The 18,634-nt window shown below is 28.7% G+C and overlaps 4 protein-coding genes across 4 annotated transcripts; 1 reads left to right on the forward strand and 3 right to left on the reverse strand.

The window, feature by feature from the left end:
- Positions 1 to 269: 269 nt before the first annotated feature.
- F4817DRAFT_333926 (oxidoreductase) lies at positions 270 to 1,545 on the reverse strand. The gene has a single exon (XM_049302816.1). The coding sequence runs from the start codon at positions 1,400 to 1,402 to the stop codon at positions 332 to 334; it is 1,071 nt and encodes a 356-aa protein (XP_049160155.1). The 5' UTR covers positions 1,403 to 1,545; the 3' UTR covers positions 270 to 331.
- A 308-nt stretch (positions 1,546 to 1,853) lies between these two features.
- On the reverse strand, positions 1,854 to 2,703 carry F4817DRAFT_364330 (uncharacterized protein; the record flags this gene model as incomplete). Its single annotated transcript, XM_049306739.1, has 1 exon — positions 1,854 to 2,703. One exon carries the CDS (start codon positions 2,701 to 2,703, stop codon positions 1,897 to 1,899), a length of 807 nt encoding a protein of 268 aa, XP_049160156.1. The 3' UTR covers positions 1,854 to 1,896.
- A 3,063-nt stretch (positions 2,704 to 5,766) lies between these two features.
- F4817DRAFT_333937 (Di-copper centre-containing protein) lies at positions 5,767 to 7,998 on the forward strand. Its single transcript, XM_049302817.1, has 3 exons — positions 5,767 to 6,949; positions 7,009 to 7,175; positions 7,233 to 7,998. The coding sequence occupies exons 1-3, from the start codon at positions 6,269 to 6,271 to the stop codon at positions 7,525 to 7,527; spliced, it is 1,143 nt and encodes a 380-aa protein (XP_049160157.1). The 5' UTR covers positions 5,767 to 6,268; the 3' UTR covers positions 7,528 to 7,998.
- A 935-nt stretch (positions 7,999 to 8,933) lies between these two features.
- Positions 8,934 to 9,410, reverse strand: F4817DRAFT_314710 (uncharacterized protein; the record flags this gene model as incomplete). Its single annotated transcript, XM_049300445.1, has 2 exons — positions 8,934 to 9,269; positions 9,333 to 9,410. 2 exons carry the CDS (start codon positions 9,408 to 9,410, stop codon positions 8,934 to 8,936), a joined length of 414 nt encoding a protein of 137 aa, XP_049160158.1.
- Positions 9,411 to 18,634: the final 9,224 nt, after the last annotated feature.

Here is an 18,634-nt window from a genome sequence, read left to right on the forward strand (position 1 = left end):
TGTTTTAAATCGGCTGTTTTAATTATATTAGTTCTCATGCTAATATGATGAATCGTATACATTTGCTGCTGGTCAAAGATACTAGGCTCTAATCCAACCGTACGGGTATCACCGATTTACTCTATCATAACGGGGATAGGTACCTACCTACGCAGTAGGTTGAGGTCGGACGTGTTTGAGAAGCCGGTTTGATGGAAGGGAATTTTCCATTTTAAACATCATAGTTAATACTCTGAGATAATAGAAATACTTCGTACCTCTTTAAAAGATCTGAGGGAACAATGACTGCTCTTGAGCTTATACTATATTTCACTATTACAATGTTCGAAGTTTACACAAATACGAGGCGTGCTACCGCACCCTTTTCCCCAGATGCCCAACAGACATCCCCCTTTACACACTCCACACTATCCAAGCTACTATTATCAAACCCATGCCAATTCCTACCTCCATCGAGACTATAATCTGATCCTGTTGGGCCTACCGCAAGAGCTATATTGAAACGTCCAGGAACCCAGGAAGACCCAGAGCGATAACCGCCGGGAAACGACGTAGACGGGACCCAAGTTACACCACCGTCTTCTGACCACGCTGCATTGTTAATAGCTCCCGTAGGTGCAGAATAGTTTCCGCCAACAGCGATGCCGCGCTTCGCATCGCGAAACTGTACCGAGAAGACACCGGAACCCTCGCCGCCGGCTATAGAAGCATCCGAAACGGCCCAGTGGTGACCGTCACTGCTCCTGAATACGCGGCCAGGGTCGACACCCCCCGACGCAACATACCAGCGGCCGGCCGTTGTTGCAAGACACGTTCCACTCGCGGCGAAACCCGACTCGCCTTCGAGCGCCGGGACCATACCGTCAGAGTTGAGAATATCCCAAGTCGCGCCGCCGTCCTGCGTCTCTATTAATCGGATCTTCCCATCGACAGGGTCGCTCATCGCCATTCCCCGCTTCGCGTCCTCAAACGCGATGCAGTCGTAAAACGCAGCCGGTTCCTGGTTCGTGAACGACTGTGTCCAGGTCGCGCCGCCATCATCCGTGACGTAGATGCGCGAGCTGTTGCCCTCGCCAATTGACAATATGACGGCCTTTTCTGCAGACCACGCTTCGATGTCGCGGAACTCAAGTGCGGAATCTATCCCCGATAGTTCAGGGCCGACGGATTCCCACGTGTTGCCGCCGTCTGTAGAGCGCAGAACAATCCCGCTCGTCCCTGATACCCACGCGATCTTATCCGACACGGGTGCTAAGCCGCGGAAACGCGCGTCGCTTCCCGTGGAGAGACGTTTCCATGTCGGTTTCGGGAACGAGGTGTTCTTCGGGGTTGTTGATAGCCCGGCGCTTAAGCTCGCTAAGGTAGCGATACCCAGCAGGGAAATCCACGATAGACGCGTCATGATTGCTTCACTTGCGCGTCCTTACCACCACAATTTTCACCGAGAGCTAAGTAATGATGCGGTCGGTTTGGCCAAATAGTAAGGAGAGGGGGCATGTCTTTTAAATTAGATGAAGATTCGACCTAATCTTAATACTGTTGGTTTTGGTAGCTTGCGGCGTAGCGCTCTCCCGAGTCCATGGCGCTCCCGCGTACCCCTGTCCTAAGCATAATTTCCTTATTAGGTAGGTCGATTCAACACTTCGAAGGCGAGGAGTCTAGTTGTTCTTAAAGCGCTAATGATACAGGTATGATAGAATTCATGGTCTTTATTGTCTATTCTGTTGGATTCTACTTAAAAAGAAACAACAGTTCTAATTGCAAAGATATCATTCTCATTATTCTATTCGTCAATGTGAAATCTCGGTATACCTAAGTTGCCGTTGTTGCAAAGTTCAATACTTCCATACATGGGATGGATCCTTAGTCACTATCCACGTCAAGGTAGGAAATGCATCACTTCTTACTTCCTACTCTGCTTTTAAATGGAAAGTATTTGGGCGCCCGAGGATAACCCATTAAAGTCATACAAGGTCGCTTGTCCAGGTATCCGTCTTTAGGACAGGGCTGCGCAACTGCTGCGTATGCACTTCTAGAAAGTGGTGGTTTAGATCCCGATCCCATGCGCGGAGTGGGCTCACGCTCGACGGGGTCCGGCTCCGATACCAACTCCGATATCAACTCCGAACCGCATATGTCACCGGCCATAGACATATCATAGCTACCTTGACTCACCTGTAGGATGTTTCTTGCTGATACGTCCTTTATGGTTACTTCTCTGTTGTAGTCGTCAAGTTGATCGCCCGAGTCTAGTGGTTCAGGAAGTGTTACATCTACGAAGACGGATTCATCAGAAGCGTTTGCTTCGTCGAGGTGTATTACATCTGACACCTGTTCGTCCACCTTACATTGTCCCTCAGCATTCGAGTCGTGTAACTCGGTGTCATTTTTCGAGGAAACCCCAGCACTAATCTCAGTCGTACTTTTATCCTCATTAACACTTTTGAACCTAGCTTGCCTGGCGGTTTCTAATGTGTCTGGGTCAAATGATTCTGGCATAGCTTCCGAACATGGCCATTTCATTCGTAGGTATTCTTCTTGCTTCATGAACTCAAGATCTCCTTTAGAGAATCCTGCGTTGGACGGTCCTATCTGATGCCAGAAGATCTCGCGCTGGGAAGACATATCTGGGTCATCTGGAAGGTCATTGAATGTATTAGATGTTAGAAATTCTACGAAAGTTTCAGGCGGTGTTTCACTCATATTTGTGAATAAAATAAGTTCTTGGAGGCGACAGAAGTCTTTGATAGGTACTTCTTTATCAGAACTAAGGCATTTCATCAACAATAGATATAATGCGATTGGCGTGAAAGCTGACGAGGCTACTAACTTACTATAAAGCATATTATATAATCGCCGGCAATTTAGAACAGGATATCTCTTGTTCAGGGTATTATTCTTGAACTTAGCTTTTGTTATGATAACCATGAAAGAGAACCTTCATATATGCCAAGGAAACCGCAAATGTCCTCTTTATTCGAGGTTATCACTGTTGGCTTGGACGGTGCGGAGTGCCCGACTGAGCCATGTTGAGCTATAACCCACAATGCCATAAAAATAGGTCGGCTATATTCAAAAGAAAATATTCTTTAGGAGTATAGTTGAAATTCGGCGTTGGAGTGTAACGCATTATACTTATTTGGTTGTTTTTCAAGTAATGGAAGGTATACGTGCCTAGGTACGTACATCTATAAACCACTCGATCTTAACTTAGGCACAGCAAGCAATATTTCGAATGTGAGAGTAAATAGATCATTGATCTTTGTGTAGTGTATAGGGTTGAATGGGTTGTTTCCACTTATTCCACTTATAGTTATTCCTAGATCCAATAAAGTCTTCTATTTTACTCTTAGACTTGTTGAATTAAGGGATACATAGGCGTAGGGCGACCTAATTTATCGAGGCTCATATTGTCTTACAACATACCCGTTTGAGCATAACGGGGCGGTCCGAACATCTCCGGCTTGAAACATCCAGCAGATAGTTAAAGCCGTCAGATCCATTTATTGGTGATTCGTCATCCCCTTGCGACACTAGCGACTACGGAGATTTGTAATTGCATCGACAACTTACCCATATATACTTTACCGGAGTTGCTAGTGCCCCTATCTTTATGCAGGCACAGCCCTATTAGGTATTTTTTTAAGTCTTAACTAGAAGTCCGAAGGCGGCGTCCTTCACAATCTCTTTGATAACGGTGTCCCACCTAGAAGTCTCATATCGTAAGGGCTTACGACGGTGTAACTTGTAGTCGTGTTCTGGACGGGCTTGGCTCTGTTGTGCATAGTGTATACTACATAAACATGCATATACCTGTTAATTAGACTGGACGCTAGGGATATCTCAACGGCTAGTGCCGCGCTGGATGATTGTCTCTATACCGTTGGTAAGCCTCCGCCTAATGCAAAATAACTTTAACGAGACGTCAAGAATCGGATATGCTATAGTTATGAGAAAAACTTTGAAACCCCCTTCTAGACGATAAAGTGCTTCTCAAGAAGCCTCAAGAGGCTCTATACGTAAAACTAGAGCCGTATATTGCCGTCAAACCTACTCTCAAGTTGACTGAGAATATTCGCATGTTGCGGAAGATTCAATGTCTTCGTGCATACGGGATACGAAGAAATTGGCCGGCTTGTGAATCCGGACCCGAGTAAGATGGAAGCAAACCAATTAAGCAGACCGAAACTGGACGTGGGCTATATATCATATGTAGTGCGATATGTTGCACAGCAGTAAAGCAGTAACACTTCTCTTTTCACCCTACATATGCGGTAGGAGTAGCAGACAGGCTTTATTTTCTCACACCGAATTTTCATACCCTTTCGTAGCGGACTAACAAGAGGTCTTCATCGTGTTACACGTAGCATTTCGCATCGGTACCCGCGTCATCAACGGCATGCTCGGAATTCTCGTGTTCTGAGATAAAGTGATCGAATCAAGCGTATGATGTAGGTCATGGCCGGACCGACTGCCAAGATCTAGTAGTTGGTGAGGCTGAATGCGGTAATGTCCGATGCCGCTCATTGACCCCGCCGCTACGGCGCAGGATGGGTCTCTTGCGATTTCCGACGCCGTCGGTTAGTTAGTCGAGGGCTAAGAAGGGATTTAGGATGCGGCAAGCATGAAAAATCTCCTCGTGAAGAAGGTAAGCTAAGAGCCCGACAAAATAATCGATGAAGTCATTTCACATAAGGGACCTTGTAAGAAAGCGAAGCGAAGTGACAGTCTAATTGACCTGCTGACCAGTGTCAATCTCCTTGGACGCCTAGGGCTGACTCGAGACGTATTATTAAAGCTTGCGGTGACGATATTTGGTCACAGAAAGTTACGGATAGCCATTCGTGGCCGAAGGGTTTCTTTCCACTTACTTACTAGCGTACCTGACTTAATGTATTCCTCGTAAGATGTCACACTTTGGCTCTCTCGTTTTGTTACCTACATGGATGGTGTTGTTAGTGCTAAAGACGTCATGTAGGTAGTTTGCAAGCAGTACCAAACCAACTAACTCGGAAATATGCACCGTTGTGTTTGCATGTTGTCCTGTATACCGGCGCCGTTCGGATAACGGCCCAGCCCTTTAGCGGATTTTTATTTTTATTTTCATTCCTTTTTTTATAGCTCAAAGTCAGAACGGTCATGTTTAAACCAGGTTTTATATTAATAAACACGCGAGGGATGCCATTGATGGCGAGGAGGGGGGCTAGACCGCGCCGCCAACATTCACCGGTAAATCTGAACGAAATTCATCTATTCAGGTCTCGAGGATTAGTCTCATATCTAGACCGACCAACATGATCTTAACGTCATAACATGCCATCCTGGCTCTTATGACTTCAAGGATACGGTCGGTCGGGAATAACAAGAATACAACTACTGCAAACCCCGCATTGGCGGCACCGCATCGTACAGTATAGTACTATGGTTAGTCGGGCTCGGCCTAGCCGGCACAGTTAAAGCTATCGTGGAAATCGGCCCCAAGAGAACGGGACTGTAGGTATGGTAGGTATGTCTGACGCAAAGAATCGATGGCTGATAAAAAGAAAAGGACCCACGCTTTGTGTCCCCGCTCGAGTCGACAGTTACACATAGTAAATATGGTAAAGACCGGTGGTGATCGTCAAGGGCTAGACCAAACACAGCATATTGCTTTGTATTCTTGCCAGCAAATACGTGCGGTGACGCCCGGCGCCCCCAATTCTCGTATTTGGCAACACTTTGCAGTCTCTGCCGCTGCATTAGGCGCTCGATGGTAGGTATGTAATACTACACACACATGGCAACACCCCTGCCAGGTTAGGGGTTCAGCTCACAGCCTCATTTGGCACAAGCGCCAACCCATCATAACCGCTTTTAAGATTTCCTAACCGCAAATATCCTAGAAGTACCCGTCTTATTTCCACTGTTCCTGCAAATCAGCATGTAGGAGCTCTGACGTTTCCTAGGATCTTTGTGCCGGAACATTGCCTTTGAAAACAACTACCAAAATACATTGAAAGAGATCAGCGTCTTGTCCTAAGATGACGATCGTCAATTGTATTCTAGAGCTCTAAGAGCACAACATTTAAAGAGCCTCGTCCATCACTAGATCTTACCCACGATGCATTGGGAATCTTGTCTTACATCAAAACCCTTAATAATAATAACCCTAGCACCCTGAGCTCTATCATTCTCTTTGTGTGGACCTTCTCGTCGTACCCTCGCTAGCCTCAATATAATAATAGTAATCACCTTCCAAGGAGACGATCGATCCCGACTGATCGGCATAATGCGATTCGCGTTCACTACCCAGGCTCTCGTCGGCGCCGTCGCCGTGTCAGCTCTGACCGTTCCCCGCTCCGTTGAGAAGCGGTTAACTCTTATCGACCTCACGCAGTTCGGCAGCTTTCCGACTATTACACCTGAACAAGCCCATGCTCAAGCCGAGAAAATAAAGGGCCCCTTTAGCGACGGACCTCAGTTCAACTTCCCCAAGATCATCGGTGGCAATAAGAGCCCCGCTGCTGGAGAGGATAAAGTTGTCACCACGAGTGCCGCTGCTGCTGATGGCACATGTGATCGAAATAACCCAAAGGTTCGCGTCGAATGGCGGAATTACTCCCCAGATGACCGGAAAGCCTTTGTCAGCGCCATCAAATGTCTAATGGACAAGCCCTCTGCTGGAGGATTCCAGGGCTCAACAAGCCGTTACGAAGATATCGTATCGGTACACCAGCAAATGACTCCTAACATTCACCAGCGTGCCACGTTCCTACCTTGGCACCGATACTACGTCTCTATTTTCGAGGATTTGATGCGGAACGAATGTGGCTTCAACGCAGCCTTTCCATGGTGGGACGAGACGAAAGATGCTGGCCACTTTGCTGACTCGGATCTTTTCACCGATGAGTATTTCGGTCCCCTTCCCGGAAAGACTTCCAACGGCCAAGGTACCTGCATTGACTCGGGTGTAAGTATTCTCAGTTTTACCTCAAACAACAAAAGCCGGGCGTAGACTAACTGTTATAGACATTTGGTGGACTCAGGCTTCACATTGGCCCCGGCAGTGGGTTCCAAGATCATTGTCTTTCGCGAGCTGTCGATGAGAGCTTGACTGGTACCGTCAGCGCTCAATTTGTTCAGGACTGCAACTCCCGCACCTCATACGATGACATGCGAAGTTGCCAGGAACTTGGGTAAGTTTTAGCCCCTCAATCTATTCTAGATTCATATTAGCTAACAAACGCTCGTAGCCCACACGGCTACGGCCACAACGGTGTTGGTGCAGTTATGGCCGAAGTTCAGGCCTCGCCCGGAGATCCGATCTTCTTCATGCACCATCTATTCGTCGATCACTCGTTCCGAATTTGGCAGAACGCCGACGCCTCGCGCACTACTTCTATCAACGGCTGCTCTGACGCGAACAACCCATGCACTCAAATCACTATGAACTATGTCCTCTCTTCCAACGGTCTGAAACCCAACACCACCGTCGGTAACGTTATGGATACCATGGGTGGTTACCTGTGTTACCGTTACGACTACTAGCTTTCGGATGGTATACCGTAGATGTCCGCTACGGTCGCTTTCTATTAAATATTTATCATGACATTTTTATCTTGTATCGCATTCGCATCGATGCAGAATAGGCGTTGGGGTTACGGAAAGACTTACGATACGACAATGGGCAATCACATTCGATTAGCCATATAATGATACCCTTTGGGATAGAAGAAAAGCCAGCCTAGAACATTCCTTAGAATCTATACCCCAGGGAGTGTTTGGTATATAGCATAATCAGGCATGGATGTATGTTAGTCTATTAAGTTTTAAAATTCACTTTCAGCGCTCTTTGCGTCATTTCAGATGATCGACGATGCAATCATCCGAAGCATATATGTATGTAGGTACACAGCAAGTGGGATGCTTCGTTGTAACCACACCACACCACCATCGGCATGTTTAACACGTGCTTGTAAACCCTAGCTAACAAGGATAAAATATATGAATTACACGATAGCTTTGCGCTTTTGTCATTTGGATGATTATTATCTAAGGTATGAACGGAGGATTAATATAGTAGCATAAGACTATCCCTATTCCAGGAGAGGAAATCTACTAAATCCACCATGGCTAATCCCACGGTTTTCATACCGCTAAAACATAGAAAATTTACATATGCCTTTAAGACTATAATCGATATACCGTGTCTATCCGCCTGTAGCATATTCTAATGAAACTCTTAGGATATGCCAGTGCAATAATGGATTAATGACACTTGTACTTGGGGTATCCAGTTTTAAGTCATATAAAGGACTATAAATCTTTATCTTTACCCTTGGGGAAGGTATATATCTTGAAGTAGTTACCAAGACTAAAGAAGTCACGGAGTTGCCGAATACATTGTTAACAGTAATGACAAAGAGATGTTCGGACCGAGAGTAGACCTATGAGCAACTACAAACAATTACATTATTCGGGGAATTAAATTCACATGCTTTCATTCAAAATCCTAGCTAAACGAGCCTACGGTAATAGAATACAGTAAAGGTACCTAGGTACTTAGAGAATGTTAGCTTGTCGCACGGAAAGCGACAATGAAGTTGTAAAAAGACCTCGCATTTTTATGCACTCCTACATTAAAATATCTTAAAAGGAATACAACTGATAAACAGGTAAACATTAACTACCTATGGAATTAGTGAAGAATTAGACAAATGAGTGCGTAACCAAAATACACCGGCGACATTGGAATGTCGCAAAAATAGGGGGTATTTGCAGCACGGTATTCAAGTAAATAATAATAATTAATAATAAAAAAAACAATCATACCGACGGTCTTAAAGCAAAGCAGTCATACCCTCTAACTTAATTAACGTGATTGAAATTGAGTACACATAAATCTAGTTAAAAACTACTTGCTAATCTCATTGGCTTCATCTAAAGAACGGTCTTCACCCAGAAGTCAAGTTCGGGGCTGGAGCACAAGACACTTCGGCCTTTTCCATCACATTCTCCATGTCATATTTCTCTCCATCAATATTTCCGCTCTTGAAAAGCGCCGGGCCGACGATGATCTCAACGTATTTATGACAATATTGATCCGATGACGGTATCTCTTCCTCGTCTAGATCCATATCCTTCATGACGCCATCATCAAAGATAGCTCGTAAAGCGGTGTGTATCGCGGCGGTATTACCGCCTGGCACAATCTGTTGTCTGGTAGCTGAGAAATGTACTGACCATGAGGTGCGTTGGCGCCGGAGCAAGCGAGAGAGTTCTAGCGCCGGCTTGTACACATTTTCGATGAGCCGCTAGGTCGGATCGTGATCGTGTCCTAGGGGATTAATCACTTTGAGCACGGATACTACGTTTTCTATCACGAAATCTTCCTCGGTGAAGTCGGGGTACTTCTTTGCGAGGCGAGCCATCGTAACAGCACGCCATTAGTGAAAGCTGTTCAATGTTATGGTATGCCCTAACAACACCGTTATATTAGCTTCTATGTTTACATTCCATGGCTGTCGAGAATGGTGGTTCGAACTAGCCTAAATTCAATAGGGCTTACTCTACATCTACCAGTCCCCGACGAGTTTGTTCCAGAATCCAATAGTCGATACCAGAATTCCACTATGGTGTTTTAAGTGCCAATTTGGCATGATACTATCATAAAATTCCCTAGAACATAGGGTTGGACCGGCTTTAGGGGCGGCGGTGTCAGGATTCTAGATGAGACATCTAGAATAAAGGAGCTGTTCAGTATGTATAGACGAGAGGTCTTCATAGGAGGTAGTTTAGAGTTCCTTGCGGAATAACGAAGTTGTTTCCATACTGTTTAGTTTTACCTTGTAACAGGCGGCGCATTGTTGCAGTTATTACTTTTAGAGGATTGATGTTATACGGACAGTAATGCCAAGAGACTGTTGGTTGAAGAAGATAACCAATAAGAGATATAAGATAATTATTTTAGGATTTATTGGATAAGGAATATTATAAGATTATGTAGCTATATGTAGGTAGAGTTAATATATTAATAAGGATTTGGCTAAACTAAAAGATATATATTTTAAATTGTTTATAAATAGGTTAAGATTTTTTTTTAAAAAGAAAAAAAAAATTAAAAACTTTAAAACTTTAAAAAATTATTAATAATTTTAATTATATTTTAAGCTTTTATAATTTTTATTATAAATAATTTTTTATTATTTTAAGAAAATTTAACATTTTAAAATGGTATGTGTATTTTAAATTATTATTTATTTTATTTTATATTAAAATTTTAAATTAAAATTTAATAAAATTTAAAAAAAACCTTTTATTATTTTTTCGTATTAATAATCTTTTTTTTATTTTAATTATTTTTTTTTTACCATTATTATTTATTAAAAAAAAAACTAAATTAAAGTATTTTTTTATATTAAATTTTATATTTTTAAAAATTTTTTTTTTTTTTATTTAATTAAAAAAGAAATTTACGAAAAAATTTAAAAATTTTATATTTTATAAACGTATGATTAAACCAACTTTTAATTAAAACTTTTTTAAAAAATATTTTTAAAATAAATATTGGAAATGTTTTTTAATTTAATTTAATATTTTAGAATTATTTTCGATTTAAATTAATAATATAAGTTTAATATATTTAAATAATAATTATATTTTTATTTTATATAAACTATAAAATTATAAAATAATTATATAAAATATATTTAAAATTAACATTATTAATTTTATTATTATTAATTTATTTAATTAATTAATTTAATTATATAAATAAATAAATAAAATTTATAAATTTTTTTAATTTTTTATATATTTAATAAATAAAAACTATAAAAATAATTAAAATTAATTTAATCGGTAATATTAAACTTTATAAATAATATATAATATTATAATATAAATATATTAAATTAATATAATAATTTTAATTAAATAAATTATTTAATTTAAATAATAAATTAAATAATTTAATTTAATATTTTTTAAAAAGGTTTAAAAAATAATCGCATGTTTTTTTAATAATAATAAAATATAATAAATAATAATTATTAAATTAAAAAATGTTGTTTAAAAATAATATAAAGTTTTTTTAAATTTTTAAACTTAATAAAAATTTTAAAAAAATTTATTAAAAAAAATAATAATTTAAACTATTTAAAAAAAGGTTAAATTAATGATTTTTTAATTTGAAAATATATTAATTTAATATATATAAATGAATATTTTTGGAAATAATTAAAAAAATTTTAAATTTATATAAAAGTTATATTAATTAAATTTACTTTAAAATTAATAATTAATTAATTTATTTTTATAAATTTAATTTTATAAAATATTAAAAAAAAAATAATATTAAAGCTTTTTTTTAATTAACCTTTTTAAAATTGTTAATTAATAATAATAAAAATATTTCCGTTTAAATATTTTAATTTAAAAATTAAAATTAAAAGTATTTTATTAATATAAATATTATAAAACGTTTAAATTAAATAAATTTCGGAAAATATTTATATTTAATTTAAAAAAATATATATTAAACCTTTTATTATATTAAAAGGAAATAAATAAAAATTAAAACCATTTTATATATTAGTAAAAGTTTTAGGAAAAAACCCAGGAAATTTTAATAATAATAATAACGATTAAAAATTACAAGATTTATTTTAAAAATTACTTTATAAGTTTTCGTTTTTAAAACTTAATAAGCTTAAATAAAACTTAAAGCTTTAACATATAAATAACATTAAAAAATAATTATTGCAAACATTAAAAAAGCTTATTAAACTTATTTTTATAATTATTAATCCAATATATTTAAATAAATTATTTATATATAATAGTAAAAACTTTATTAAATTTTAAACTTAATAAATAAAAGTTAAATTATATTTAAAAATTTATGCAAAAAACTTCCCCAAAAATTATATTTACATTAATTAAATAAAATTATTATTTATAAATAAAATTTAATTATAATATTAATAATATTTTAATTAAATTAAACGGTTTTATTTTATAAATTAATAAGTTAATTATGTATTAATTTTATAAAAATAATTTAAAGATTTTTTAAAAAAATATAAAAACTTAAAAAAAATATATAAATTTAAATATATAAAAAATATAATTTAATATATTATTAAATTTTTAAATTTTAATAAAATTATTTAATAATTTAAAACCATTTTTTAAAACCATATCGTTAAAATCTTTTTTAATAAAATTATTAAATTAATATATTTTAAATAAAATAAAATTTTAAATAATAATAAAAAAAATTTTATTATAATTTAAAAAACTAATTAAATTTATAAAAACATATTAATTAACCCGGGATTTTTAACGGTAAAAAAAAAGCTTGTTTTAATAACGGAGTATTTAAAATTAAATTAATAAAATCGTGGTAAAAAAATTTATTTTAATTTAAATTAAAATCAATTTTTAAAAAGCAAAGATTGGTTTAAATTTATTAGTAAATTAAAGTTTAATTTTAAAAATAATTAATAAACTTTAAATAAAAAAGCTTTTTAAAAAATTAATTAAATAAATATTAATTAATATAAAAAAAATAAAAAAGTATATTAACAATATAAATGTAATATTTATAATATTTTTACTTATTTTATTAAAAAAAATATTAATAATAAAAAATTATTAGTATTTTTAAATTATAAAATCTTTTTAATTAAATAAAAATATAATAATGATAAATAATTAACTTTTTTATTTGTAAAAAAAGTTAAAATAAATACAATAATAAAAGAAATTAACCAACTTTATTTTATTATTAAAATTAATAATAATAATTTGGATTTTTAAAAGTTTTTTATATTATATTTTATGGAATATTAAAATAAAAATAAAGTATTTATTTATATTAATTTATCGCAATTAAATAATTAATTAAAAAATTTAATAAATTATAAAAAAAAAAACAAAAAAAATTTTATTTAAAAAAAAAATCTTTAATAAAGATAATATTAATATTTAATAAATAAAATTTTTTTATAAAAATATTATTTAATATAAAAACAATTATACTTATTATATTAATATTTAAAGTTAAATTATAAAATCTTTTTAAAATAAAAAAAAATATGCTAAAAATGATTATATCTTTTAACATTATTTATATAAAAAAAAAAAGTTATTATTATATAAATTTTTTAATATTTAAATATTAAATAAAATATTATATTTATTTAAATTTCAAGTTTAATATTATGGATAATAAATATAATTTTATTTTCTTATAATAATGGTTAAAAATTTATTAATTTGTAAATATTTTTTTAAATTTAAATAAAATATATTTTTTATTTAAATATTATTAACGTTATTATATAAAAAAGGTTATTATTAAATATATTATATTAATATAATATAATTATAATAACCTTTTTTTAAAAATATTTAAAAAATTTAAAGAATTTATATTTATAATAAATAAAAAGGTTAAAAAACGTTTTTTTAAATATTAATTATAAAATTATATTATTAATTTAATAAAAAAAAAAACGTTTTTATAAAGTTTTTTTTATGTTATAAATAAAAAAAAATTTAACATTTTTAAATTATAATTAAAAAATATATTTAATATAAAATATATTTATAAATCCACTTTTTTTATATATTTTTAATATTTTTTGTGTTAAAGTTTAATTTTAAAAATTTACTTTATTTAATAGTAAATTATTAAAAATTAAATATAATAATAATATTTATACGTTATTTTATTTCATTTATATTAAAAATATAAAATTAATTTTAAATTTTATAATAATTTATTAAAATAAATTTAAAAGTTAAATTTAATTTAATTTATATTTAATAAAATAATAAATAAAAAATAATATTTAAATATAAATATAAATTTTATAAATATTTTATTATATTTTTTGGATTAAATAATACGTTTATTACCTTTTAATTTATAATAATAAACAAGGGTTATATATTAAATAACTTTATTTAATTTTATTTAATTAAATGACTTTATTTAATTATGTAACTTTATTTTATTAAAATTCCTAGTATAAGTACCTTTTATGGTTGCACACATTTATTTTATATAGTTTTAATTATATTAAATATAAGTTATTTTTTTTATTTATTATAGTATTATTTAAACCATGGCATTAAATTTAATATAAAAATTTAATCCAAGTTTAAAGTTAATAGCTTTATTTAATGGCAACCATTTAACGACTTAAAACCATAACTTTAATTTTAAAATGGACCATTATTATTATCGAAAAAAAATCCCTTATCGTGACCTGATTAAATAACTACGTTATTAAGTAATTATAATAATTAACATTATAACTTTTAATACCAATTAATACAATTTAATACAAGTTTATTATCGGCTTTATTAATAACTTTATTAATAACTTTATTAAACACGTTATTTATTAATTAAGTCGATTTTTTTATTTTATTATTCCTATTAATTAAAATTAAAATATATAAAATATAATACGATTTAAAAAATATTATTATACAGTTTATTAAAATAGTTTATTAAAATAGTTATAAAGATAATATGTAAGGGTTATAGCGTATTTTAACTAGTTAAATATTAAAAAATAAAAAAGACTTTATTAAATACATATAAAAGATTACGGAGATAAAATCGGCAAAATACTGGTAAATACCACATTATTATCAAAATTATTAAAACATTTAAAATAGTTTTTTATATAATACTTTTTAAGTTATATTATATTTAATATATAAAACAATAACGATTAATTACAAAAAATTAACTATAAAAAAAACACTTTAATTAATCAATTAATAAATTAGTTAATTTATTACCAGTTTATTATAAAAAAAGTAATAATTAAATTAATTAATATAAAGGTTTATTTAAATTATTTAAATTAAAATATTAAAAAAGGTAAATAGTTTAATTATAAAAACTATTATAATACAATACGAAAAAAAAAAGGAAAGAGAAAAATTGTGCTAAAGGTATTTTTTTTAAGTTAATTTAAATTAAATCAAGTTAAATCAAATTAAATTTATTGTTAAAAAAGTAAGGCCAATTATATTATAATCTTTTTTTATACGTTTATTATATATTTAATTTATTAATAAATATTACAATCGGTTTTATTATTATACGAAAATTATATGGTTAAAAAACAAGATTTAATAATATAAAATATTTTAAAGATAATTAATTTAATTTTAACAAGTCATTTAAATTATACAATTATACAATTGGATATACGGCATATAATTTAAAGTTAAAGATTAAAATAAATTGCTATATTACGAAAAACTTAATTTATTACTTTAATAGTTAAACAATGCAATTTTTCTTTTTTTTAAAATTTAAGATTCGATTTTTAATTATATTATTTTTATTGTCTTTTTTAGCTTTTATTTATAAGTTAAATTTAATCTCGTAACCTTAATTAAATTTAAAAAAAAGGTTAAATAAAAACCATATATTAAATAACTTTATTTAATTTTATTTAATTAAATAACTTTATTTAATTATATAACTTTATTTTATTAAAATTCCTAGTATAAATACCTTTTATGGTTACACATACTTATTTTACATAACTTTAATTACATTAAATATAAGTTATTCCTTTTATTTATTATAACATCACTTAAACCATAACATTAAATTTAATATAAAGGTTTAATTTAAGTTTAAAACTAATAACCTTGTTTAATAAATAATATTTTTAAAGATATAATAAATAATAAATTATTAATATATATTAATAATTTATTTATATATATTATTATTTAAAAAAAATATAATAAAAAAATTAAAAAAATTTTAAAAAAATTTATTATATATTATTTTATAATTATTTTATATAAATATAAATGGATAATTTAAAAAATAAAATTTTTAAATTATATTATTAATTTTTAAAACATTTTTATATTTAAAGATAAAATTAAATATATTATAAAATAAAAATTATTAATTAATTTTAAAAAGTTATAATAATTTATAAATTTTACGAATTTTTATAAATAATTTATTAAAAGATTTTTAATAATAATCAAATTTATTATAAAAATTAATAAAAGAAATAAAAAAAATTAAAAATGGATATTAAAAATAAATAAAATTTTTAAAAATTTAAAAGTTAAATTTACGTTAGTTTTAATTTTTATTTATTTTAATTTTAAATTATAAGTTTTTTTCGAAATTAATGTTTTAGATTTTGTTATTAAAGCTGTTTTTTTTTAAAAAGATAAAAAAATAAAGTTTTAATTTATGGCTTTTTATTTTTAAAAGTTAATTTTAACGGAAATAAATTATAAAATATATAATAAAAAATTATTTATAATTATTAATTCTTTTAATCGATAAAAACATTATTTTAAAAAAGTATGATATTAAATTAAAATATTTTTTAATTATTAAAATTTATTTTATTTTATAATTATTAAAATTTTAAATAAAAAATAAATAAAATAAACATAATAACTTTTATTATATTAATTTATTATTAATTATTACTTTAAAAAGTAAAATAAAAAAGTTAATATTTTATTTAAATTATTATAATATTAATTTAAAAAAAAAAAGTTAAATATTAATTAATTATATTAATATTATAAAAGAAATATTTTTTACATTTATTTAATTTTAATATAATATATTTAATAATAATTATTTTTATATTAAATTATTTAAATAATTTTTTAATTTTAAAATGGTTATTTAAATTTATAAAATAAGTTAAAAAATTAAAAAAAAATAACTTATTATATATAAAAAAAAAGGATAATTTAGGCAATAATTTCAAATTATAAAATAATTTTTTATAAAAAAAAAACGTTTATAAATACTTTAAATATTTTAAAAAAAGGTTATAAAATTAAAATATAATATTTTAATGGTAAAATATATAAAAATAAATAAGATTTTAAAATTTATTATACAAAATTTTTGGTGGTTTAATATTAAAATTATTATACGAAATTTTGTAAAAAAATGTTTAAAATGTTAACGTAATAAAATAAACCGATATATTTTATATGGTTTATTTTAATTTATAAAATTATATTATATATTATAATATATTATTATTATAAACTTTATTATTAATTTACTTTTATTTAATAGTTGCAATTTTATTTAAATTATGGTTAACTTATTTATTAAAATAATACATTTTATATTTTTTAAAATAAAAGAAAAAAAAACTGCGGATTTAATTAAGATTTTCGTTAAGTTTTATTAAAAATTATATAAAATTTCTTTAAATATTATTTTTGATTAAAATTTTAAATTTATTACTTATTTATAATAAAACTTTTTTAAATTTATAAATATTAAATTATAAATAAGTATAATTTTCCATTTTTAAACCAACAGTTAAATAAAACAATTTAATTAAACTTTTAAAATTTATTTTTAAATATTTATTAATTATAAAATAATTAATTAAAAAGATTTATTATTAACAATAAAATTTATATATAATAATTTAAAATTAACGTTATTATATATAACATTATTTTACGTAAATTACAGCTTTTATTCCGTAATTTATAATTTATTTACCAATATTTTTCGAAATTTAAACAATTAATTATATATATATTAAATAAAGTAAATTTATATCGAGATATAATAATATTTGGAAAAAAGTTATTAATGTATAAAAAATTAAATTAATAAAAAAAAAAAAAATATTAAAATTTAAAAAAAGTTAATTAATTATATTAAATAATAAAAATATTAAAATAAAACGATTTATTAAAAAGTTAAATAAAAAAATGTTAAGCTTTTTTAAAATTTAAAAAGTAATTTTTTTTACCGTTATTAAATTTTATTTATTTAAAAGGTAAAAAATTTATAATTTATTTTATGTTTTATTTATTAAATTTTACCGCATTAATAATTAAATATTATTTAATTTTAATTAAGTTTTACGGGAGGTAATTTTAATAAAGTTTAAAAAATATTATATAAATAAAGTTAAAAATTTTATATAAATTTAAAAAAGTATAAAATATTTAATTAAATAAAAAAGTTAATTAATTAAAAAGTATTAAACTTAAAAACCTTTTAATTATTTTAATAATAAAAGCGTTAAATAAATAATTTTAATATTTTATTAATAAAATTTAAAAAAGCCGGTAAACTTTTAAATTTTATTAAAAAAAGTTATATTTTTTATTTAAAATTTTAGTTTAAAAATAAGTTTAAAAAAAAAATGGTATTATATAAATAATAATATTAAAAAATTATTAATTAAAAAAAATAACTAATAAAAAATATAAAATAATTATTTTAAGATTTATTAAATAAAAAATATTATAAAATTATATAATTATATATAAGTAAAATTAATATATTAATAAAAATTTAATTAAACCAAAAAATATGTACTTTAAATTATTTATAAATAGGTTAAAATTTCCTTTTAAAAAGAAAAGAAAAATTAAAAACTTTAAAACTTTAAAAAATTATTAATAATCTTGATTATATTTTAAGCCTTTACAGCCCTTGCTACAATTGATGACTAGCTGCCCTTTACATATCACCTAATATGTGCCTAAACTGACCCTAGTAAGTTTACCTGATAGATTTACTTGGAGTTTTCTATTAAGACTTGAGTAGATCTAGCTTGGAAAGCCGTAAATAGGCCCCCGGAAGACT

This window comes from Daldinia loculata, assembly GCF_022478755.1.
Source record: "Daldinia loculata strain CBS 113971 unplaced genomic scaffold F4817scaffold_17, whole genome shotgun sequence".
NCBI classification, from domain to species: Eukaryota; Fungi; Ascomycota; class Sordariomycetes; order Xylariales; family Hypoxylaceae; genus Daldinia; species Daldinia loculata.

Bases quoted from the DNA above. Each gene is read 5' to 3' on its own strand.
- F4817DRAFT_333926 (XM_049302816.1), bottom strand. From the start codon at position 1,402: ATGACGCGTCTATCGTGGATTTCCCTGCTGGGTATCGCTACCTTAGCG.
- F4817DRAFT_333937 (XM_049302817.1), top strand. From the start codon at position 6,269: ATGCGATTCGCGTTCACTACCCAGGCTCTCGTCGGCGCCGTCGCCGTG. The intron at 6,950-7,008 runs GTAAGTATTCTC...TAACTGTTATAG, and splicing joins GTACCTGCATTGACTCGGGT to ACATTTGGTGGACTCAGGCT. The intron at 7,176-7,232 runs GTAAGTTTTAGC...AAACGCTCGTAG, and splicing joins CGAAGTTGCCAGGAACTTGG to CCCACACGGCTACGGCCACA.